Source organism: Propithecus coquereli, unplaced genomic scaffold (assembly GCF_000956105.1).
Source record: "Propithecus coquereli isolate 6110/MARCELLA unplaced genomic scaffold, Pcoq_1.0 Scaffold545, whole genome shotgun sequence".
Lineage (NCBI taxonomy): Eukaryota > Metazoa > Chordata > Mammalia > Primates > Indriidae > Propithecus > Propithecus coquereli.
In genome coordinates this window covers 932,698-942,393 of record NW_012151341.1, presented here as the reverse complement: position 1 = coordinate 942,393, position 9,696 = coordinate 932,698, and the positions used below count along the sequence as shown (strand labels likewise).

The window sequence follows — 9,696 nt, the reverse complement described above, 5'->3', positions numbered from 1 at the left end:
CACATGCAATAAAACTGGATGTGTTTGGATATCTAACTATTCAAGATTCTCTATACCAGAACTGCTGAGTCCAAAACAGTCACTCCGAGAAAGTTGTTTCATATTACATTATCTCACTTTAGTACAAAAGTACCCATCTCACATCTCATTTTGTGATAGTGACAAAAATAAAGTGTCACATGTTTTAAAAAAGATAAAACTCTCCATCAATCTTGATGGTAAGAGCATGATAATAGGTAATACATTTTCTAAAGAACAAAAGTTGTAGATGTTCTGATTTAATATTACATTGAGTAAGATTTAAGCCGTTAAGTAAATACGTAAAACTTTGAATGATTTTCCTGGGACCAAAGGTTAGAAAACATTACTCACTTGAATGTTTCATAAGCATTTGAAACCACAAAATCCCAAACTGAATTTATCTTCATCTCTCAATAACCTGCTTTTTCTGATTCTCTTATTCCACTGGCAATACCCTATCACCCATCAAGTTATGCAAATTAGAGGCTGGTTCCATTTTCCTCTATGAGAATTGTGGCAACCTCTCTAAAGCCCTCTTCCCTAACTACACACTTTTCCCAAACTAAAAGATCTTTAGTTTCACAGGTGATTTCTCCTGACTAGACCACTTTCAGGCTCTGGGGTCCAAATGTCTGCTTGATATACATTTGGATGCCTCAGATACCTCAATAATGTCAAAAACAGTACACTCAAACCCAACATATTAATTCCTATTGGTTCTACCTCAATTTATTTTGAAATCACCCCCTTTCTTTCCATCTTCCCTACCATAATTGTAGGCCACGTCATGATCATCTCTTGCCTGGCATCGCTGCAATAATCTTACTAGCTTCCCGGCTTCTACTCCTCTTTATCTGTAATCCCTTTCTTACGCAGCACCCAAAATAGTATTTTAACAACATAAATCATGTCACTTCGCAACCTGAATTTTAGAATAAAATTCAGAACACTTGCGGTCTAGTAAGGCCAGAGATCATCTCATTTCCTCCTCCTTCTTTACACTTACAGCCACATTGGCCTCCTTTCCACCTTTAAAATAGCTAAATACTTTTCTCACTTTCAGGACTCTGCATTTTTTGATTGGAATGCTCTTCTTACAGCCATTTACACAGTGGCTCATTGTAAGCACCATCGGATTTCAGCTCAAATGCCATATCCTCAGAAATTCCCAATCTAGTCTCCCTCAGTTACTTTATTTCATTACAGTGTGAATATCCTTTATAGCCCTTACTGCATTTGTAACTGTCTTATTTAATATCGCCCCTCCCATATGCCATCCAAAATATAAGGCCTATGAGTGCAGGGACCAAGTCTTATTCCTCATAGAATTCCTTTTCATTTGACATACTATCCATATGTATCTATCATTCTACTTAAATCTCATGGCTATTTTGGTCACTGCAGTATTTCCAGTTCCTAGAAGAGTACCAGCACTACACATTAGATGTGGAATCAATTAGTTGATAAAGTCATTGCACAAAACAGTTTTTGTGTTTGTGCTTTTATTCATGTTTTTTCTTTGCTCAGAATGTACTTACTGCTCTTTCTACAGTTTAGCTAATACTTCCTTATCCTTTAAGACTCAGATCAGATAATTAACCTTCTGGCAAGTCTTACTTGACCCCTCCTCCAGTGGTTAATATAGCACAATGGTCTTTTAAGCACATATGTTATAGACAGAGCTGGGATTTGAATACATTAGGTCTAAAGTCTAAAGCTCTATACATCTTAATTTTTTAAAAAACCCGTCAACTGAGGGTAGTGTTATTCATATCTCATAAAGGTATGAAATGATACATGTAAAGCACTTGGCATAGTATCTGGCACACAGCAAGAACTCAAGAAAAAGATCTATTACTTTAGACTAGGTTGGGAGCTCATGTTCTCTGCTCATATAACATATTCTGCATATATCTAGCAAGGTACTAACAGCCTGAGTTGTAATTATCATGTTTGTCCATCCCCACTCAAGACAGTAACTTCTTTGAGACCAGGGACCAGATCTCAAAACTTTTTATGTCTCCAGCACCTATGATAGTGCCTAGCACACAGCAGTTCTTTAATAAACTCAAAAAAACCAAATAGAAAAAAAATGATTTAAAAAATAAAAGCAAAGTCTAGGATTGCATGCCATTCAATATGGTAGTCACTGACCAGATGTTTAAATTTGAATTAAATAAAATTTAAAAATTCAATTTTTAGTTGCACTAGCTACACTTCAAGAACTCAGCAGTCACACATGGTTAGTGGCTACTCTACTGAACAACATATAGAACATTTTTATCATCACAGAAAGCTCTACCAGACAGTCCTGGTCGAAAGCCTGTGAAAACAAACAACTTAATGGCATCTACTATGAAAGATAAATAAATATCAATTGAAAAACCTATCCAGTTTAAGGCACGATGCTAGGTTATGGTGCTAATAACACACAGGATTTTCAAAGAGAAGCTAATTAAAAACCATAAAAAGGTAGCGTATGTATCATAAGCACTATTGTTTCACTTGTCCTGGGTTCACACAGAAAAATAAAATCACAAACGCCAAGATTTTTACTAGAAAATTGGTTACAGTTAAGGTCTAGATCCTCTATAGTTAAGAGAGTCTGCACATGCAGAACACAGAATGTTTCACCACCTCAGGTCTCACAGGATCTTCAATCCCCACAACAGCAATGCATGTAAGGCCGGTGACAATATCATTTTCATTATCCCACTCTGGTTCTGGTTCTCCTGCTGGAAAATCTCTGAATGCAAGACATATGGTTCTCAAGCCTTCCGATGCCATCGGTTCAATCACAGTTTTTACAATATCATCACGGTCCCTTGGTCTGAATACTTTTGCCTCACCATTAGCACTCAAGATTTTGAAACACCTAAAAGAAAATGTTGAATCCAAACATCAATAACTAATAAAAACAATGGTTAATGCCATGTAAGTGAACTGGAAGAGCTAGAAATCATGGGAAATGGTATCTGGAATTTAGAGAATTATATATGCTGCATTTTTACAGACCTGTATCATATGTACTTTTCACCTTCCCCTTTACAAAACACTTCTAATCTGTAAGGTTCTCATTTGATAGCTCTTCACTTTATCACTTACTCTAGAAATTTTCTAAACCTTCTCTTTTGGAAATGCAGTGCTTTTAAATATTTCAAAGAATCCCTGGAATAAACTATATACACATCACCATTTTAGTATGGAACTAGGCATTAATTTTAATTAACAAAATAATCACAAATATTGTCTTCTTTTAAAGTAAAAGGCTACATTCAGTCAACTCCTTACCTGAGATGTTTCATCACCTATATTGTTTTAACCGTGAAGAAAAAAAAATAACTTACTGTTAAAATAAGGATTCTATCAGAGTGAGAGATAATGCTAAAATAGTTTTATTTTCAGTGACACTAACTATAACCTTTTAATTATGTACTACATAAAAATCACACTGTTTACATCCCTACTGAAAATTTGTTTTTCACAATGCCTCTACATACTCCTCTCCCTTGTTGATGCTACCTCTTCCTGCTTCTACGGAGAAAATTCCCAAATCCACATCTTCTGCTTTGATTGTTTTCCAAAATCTCCCATCACTGTTTAAAAACTCTACCCAGATGTTGTCCTGGTACTTTAACCTTAATGCACAAAAGACTGGAAGTCACCTCTTCATTGCCCATGTGACAGGCATTAACATTACTTCAACCATTTTGATACAGGTCTAAAATTTCACCTGAATATTTACTTTTTCATCATCTATATGCTATTAGCTACTAAGTCCTACATATTCTCCTCTGAACAGTCTCCTGAATGTGTCCACTGTTTATTTCTCTGCTACTGCCTTCTTCTGGTTCTTACTTCAAGCTAGAGCAATTATAATAGCAATAGCCTTTCAATTTATATTTATCTCCAGTCTATCCTTTTTTCTCCCCAATCCACTTTATTCCCTGATGCAAGAATTATCTTTAATCAGGAAGATTCTACTACCTGATGAAAAAAATAATTCAGTGGCATTATCTGGCTTATTTAATTAAGTTTTAACTGCTCAGCCTAACATTTAAGAGTCTCTACAATGAAATGTAAATATTATTGTGGTAACAATTATTGTATGCCTACTCTACATCAGGCTCCATGCTAGACATTTTATAAGCATTATTTTATTTCACGGTCACAGAGATGGTGGTCATCACTCCCTTTCTCAGTGGAAGAAAATGGAAGCTAAGGGAAGAATCTGCCCACATACCAAAGCTAGTTAGTTGCAGAGGAGGAGTCAAAGCCTGACTGGTTTTGATTCAAAAATCTCTCCTACACCATCTGTCTACCACCAAGCAAGCCAGGGATGAGACAGATTTCTAACCTGTCACAGTGAAATCAGATAACTAAGTGTACCGTGGAGACAAGAAAGCTCTATATGGCCTGTGTGCTACAAAAGCTCATCATGATCCAGCTGAACTATATGACTACATTCCCCCAACATGGCCTGCAAATTCCCATCTCCTTTCCTCTGTCATGGCTTCCTTCACCTTGACGTTCTCACTTCATACTAACACCTACCTTAAATGCCACCTCCCGATAGTGTGATTTCTCACCTGAAAACTTTGTACCCATTTATCATACACAGCCCTTTCAGTTATTTATTTATATACTTGTCTCTTAAACCTGTTAGACTACAACTATCAAGTGTTCATTAAGATAATACTGGCTTATAATCCACATTTAAGCAAATTAAAAGTAGAAATATTTTAAACATTATAATTTCAAATAAATTCCAGTTTTCAAAATTGCTCTTTAAAAATTTAAACTTCTTTACTTCTCTATTGAAATTAAAGAAACCAAAATAATTCCAGCACTTTTGATAACAGATAAAATTAGGGAAATTATATGGAAACATAATGTCAAAATTGAAGCTACCAGTTTGTAAAAGGACAGTAAAAAAGATTAGTATTCAAAATAACAGGAGATATTTAAATATGACACTGCAGTACCATAATATGATAAACCTCACTTTGATACAAACGGGAAATTTTCAAGATCTAGTTTTTATGCTTTGCTATTCTAAAAATTAATCTATAATTCATTTATCACATTTTAGTCTATTATCTACAAAGCAGTATTGAAGACATAAACTTGAGTTTTATTTCACAGAAGGTTTTTACTTTTCATGATCCTACGTAATAATGAAATCAACATGTCCAACAACAAATATCAAAGTTTACTTCATTGACTCTGCCAGACTGAATGTAATGGGCTTATTTTCCCTGTAACACAATACTAGAAACAATAGAAGCCAGAGTGTGAAAATGGCAGAATACTACGGGCAAATACCTGGATACCATAAAATATGCTAAAAAGCTCTGAGGTCCTATCAAATGCCCGATGTTCACAAAAAGAAAATAACAACAACAACATAGTAGGTATTCCATAAAGCAACTATAGTCAGCAATTTATTCATCTAAGCATTTTACTCTTACTTTTTCAGAATTATCTCAGATGCACCCTTGCTGAATATTCGATAACTTCCATCTGAATTTTTCAGGACAGTACTCATGGATTTCCTAACAGAATTGAAGGTGTAGACTTTGTACAGTGCTTCTTCTGGTATTTCATTTCTAACATCCTGATAATCCCGTTTTAAATCCAAAAGAAGTCCCAACAAGGCACATTCAGTTTTATTACCAACATGACGAGGTAATCCACCCTCTTTCTCTGGTGGCTATAAGAGAAAAAGGTTTAGAAGCTAGCATCATCTTGTTTCTCTATGAAAGCTTAATTAATAATGTAAAACAGAATGCAACATTCTAAAACAAAATTATATAGGAAATGTCTACTAATATCAGCATTTCGACGAAGGACACAGAAAAGTAAAGGTAGAAAGAAGCTTGGGGCGAGAATGACATGGACTCCAATCTCAGCCCTGCCAGTTACTGGCTATGTGAAATCTGGCAATTACCCAACTGCTGTGGTCCTTGGCTTTAGCATCTGTAAAACAGGAGCACTTATGACCTCAAAACTAAATGACATAAGATGTATAAAGTTTATACTTGTTTCCTGATATACAGAGTGGGACTTAATTTTCACTCCTTTCCTTTCCTCTTCCTGTATATTAAATAATTCAAAATTAAATTTGCTTTATCAATTTTTGTGGATTAACAGTATATGCATTAAAATAAAGTACTGTTGCCTTATATGTATCGAAAAGCTTTATTTCCTTCCTAGTGCCTTCACAAATACTACCTTATATAATCATCACAATGGTATTAAGGGCAGATATGATTGTCTTTACTTGACAGTTAAAGAAAGCAGAGTTCAGACATTCAGCTAGTAAAAGGCAATGCTAGAGCCAGACCCAAGATCCCCTAACTTTCCAGACCAGTCATCCAATTCACGTATGTCTTCACTAATTAAACAACTTGCAGTATTGTTTTTGTTCATGGTCTTCATCCATAAATGACTAGAAGATACATCAAGTCAAACATAACTTTCATGCTTTCTATTATAAATAAGATTTTTGAAACTTGTAAGGTTAAAAATGTTTTATTCTAAGGTGGCACAAGGCTAGAATTACTTTGTTGTGTCAGTTCTAAAAAGGTGTAAAGACTAACTTATTTGTAGGAACTACTGAGAAACCAAACAACAGAGAATATAGCAAGCATATTTAAAACATGTTTTTTTTAAGTTGAAATATGGCTTCAAAATTTTCTCTAGAAAATTGAGTTGACTTTCTATAGTAAGATAGCCTGGCGTTTCACAAAATGAGCTTAATAAGAATTTAACATTAAGAACATGTTCTAGTTATAAGGCTTGAGAGTTTCTGAACACAGGAAATTCAAAATATAGGAGAAAAATGCAAATAAATAGAATGTGTATACTGATCAACAGACTACTCACAACACAAATAGTATTTTCAAAAACCTTATGTGTATATAATATATATCATATGGATATATGCCTTCTAAAAACTGAACATAATTCAGTTTAATTTATATATAGTAATAGTGGGTCTAAAGAATTATTAATACATATAGTCTAACCATTAAAGACTTAAAAATTAATTTTCATATATAAAAATTATTAAAGAAACCTTACCAATATTTTTGATGTATAAGCACAATTCACAGAAATTCCTGTTACAAGATAGGACAAAGTATTTGGTGGAATAGCTTCTGGTTCAGGAATCTTTTTATAATGTTTTTCATTTATGTAAGCTTGAACAACTGTCATTCTGTTCATTGTCAATGTTCCTGTTTTATCTGAACAAATAGCTGTAGCATTTCCCATGGTTTCACAAGCATCCAGATGCCTCACTAAGTTATTATCTTTCATCATTTTCTACAGTAACCAAAAAAAAAAAAAAATCCCATTAAGCTACACATAGAACAATTACCTCATTACATCAAAATGATTAAAAACTGCTTTAAAATCAGAACCCAAACTCCCAGCTTTATAGATATACTGTATAATGTACCAATTTAACACTTGAAGAATTTTAGCATATTGACTATTCAAATAAGCTAAAGAAAATACTAGCTTTTTGTGGTTTGAATCACCTTACTGCTGCATAACATAATTTAGTAAATGAATTCAGATATCTGTATCCACATGCAAATCATGTTGACAATATGCCTCCAAAAGCTTCTGCAAAGTGTCCTTATACTACAAGGGCAATGATAATCCGTACTGTAAGTATGGTGGTAGAGTATATTAAAAGATTAAATCTCCTTATTAAGTGGAAAATAAAAGATTCTTATATCAGTCTCCAAGAAAAAAATAGCTTTCATTGGCTAAAATAAAGAGTGGGTGTCTAGTTGCTTGATTTCTGGTTTTTTTTTTTTTTACTCTGATTGATTAAATTACATATCAAAACCAGAATGGGTTGTTTTATCTATTCCATATGCTGGTAGACTTGATATTTTCATCCTTAGGATCAAAATGTGTCTCATCTCTTTCTCTCATTTACAACAATGACAAAGATTATTTCTAAAAAAAAAAGAGTTGTCACAGTAGTCCCAAAGGGCTTATAATTAATTCTTAAAACATATGTGGAATGGGTTAGAAACTACACAGAGTTACTTTATAAAGTGTTTTCTATGACGACTAATATGCAAGATACTGCAAAACACTGGTTTCTTGAAGAAATAAATATGGGGGAGAGATGTGTACTTCCCAAATTACTCATGATTTGCATATTAAGGATTAAAAGAATTAAGTAAAGAAATTTTCTTTCTTCCCTGCAGTAAAGAAAATGTGTTCAATTTTGCAAAATTCTAACACAGGATCCATAAAGGCTATACCTTAGTGGAAAAAAGAGTAATTGGTAGTACTAGGACTAAATAAACACTTAACGAAAGCCTAAAGAACATTAGTTAAAATGCTCTTATTCACTTTGTATTTAAGAAACACAAATCAATCCTGTCAATACTTTTCTGATCAATTGAAAAGTGTCATTAATGAGTTCAAAATGAACTAATGACAATATTGGTAAAATGACTGTTCAATGTGTGCGACACTTATATTTACCCCAAATATTTCTAATTATTTTAAAACATCCCAAAAAGGGACAAATACATGATTATGCTGCATTTCATCATCATTTTGCTAAATTTACCATTTTATTTTTGAAACAAAAGCTGTTAAATCTCTGAAAAGAAAATAAACTCAAACAGTAAGCAAAAAACATTCTTATCAGGACATGTCTAATACTGAAGATAAGAGTGCTATAGCAGAAACTATGACTAATTATTTCATATTGCTCACTGTCAGCAATGTTACTTAAGGAGAACTGCTAATTAACATTTGAAAATTTTAAGAGCAGCATTCTTCCATTTAGCATAATTTTTTTAAACCTGTAAGACCATTTTGAAAAAAAGATCAAAATTGTACAAGCTAAACCTTTTTTTTTAAAAAAATCTCATTTACCTTTTCCATATAAGATAGAAAACTGGGAAAAATAAATTAAAAATCTTCAGATTATTACTTGAGGTAAACAGCAGTAAGCAGAGCCATTAAAGTTCTTTTTTTTTAGCATTCTACTTAGAAAATAAGGACTGAGCTACTGTAAATCGAGTGGTCAGAGAAGATGACATCTGAAGAGACTTGAATAAAGTAAGGCAGCGGTTTATTCAAAGGAAGGAACTGTGGGCCCTGAAGTGAGAACACAGCTGGGATGTTTGAAAACCAGCAGGAAGGCTGGTGAGGCGGGGCCACAGTGAAAAGAGATCAGGAGATGAGCACTGAGTGGTCAGCAAGGGCCAGACTGGGCAAGGCCTCACACGTCACAGTAAGGAGTTTGCATTTTACTCTAAGTGTGATGAGATGTCACTGGAAGGTTTTATACATGGAAATAATATGATCTGATTTTGTTTTTTTTAAGAAACATGAGTCTGATTACAAGTGTGAAGACTAGACTGTGGTCCAACTATGGGGGTGGAAAAGTGGAAACAAGGCCTTGGGAGGTTGGACTTGAGTGAACCCTCTGCTCCTGTAATACAGGTAAACGACAAATACTCTCACCTTAATTTTACAGATGGGAAGGAGGTGACATAACTTGACAGCATAACTATCACAGCATGAAAACTAGGCTGGAACTTTGCCTAGCAGAGCTGTGCTTGCTATGCATAGGTCTCTATATACAGACATAGAGGTGCAGGGCATCAAGCAGAGCATTTCTAAAGAAAG

General features: G+C 34.0%; 1 protein-coding gene across 1 annotated transcript in view; it reads right to left on the bottom strand.

Moving 5' to 3' along the window:
• The window catches only part of ATP2B1 (ATPase, Ca++ transporting, plasma membrane 1), a 117,183-nt gene that overhangs the window by 23,450 nt on the left and 84,037 nt on the right, over window positions 1-9,696 (bottom strand). The window contains exons 10-12 of the mRNA XM_012657561.1: window positions 7,108-7,350; window positions 5,493-5,734; window positions 2,659-2,896 (exon numbers count right to left, since the gene is read on the bottom strand). Coding sequence (XP_012513015.1) covers window positions 2,659-2,896; window positions 5,493-5,734; window positions 7,108-7,350 — 723 coding nt within the window. The remainder of the gene's footprint in view (window positions 1-2,658; window positions 2,897-5,492; window positions 5,735-7,107; window positions 7,351-9,696) is intronic.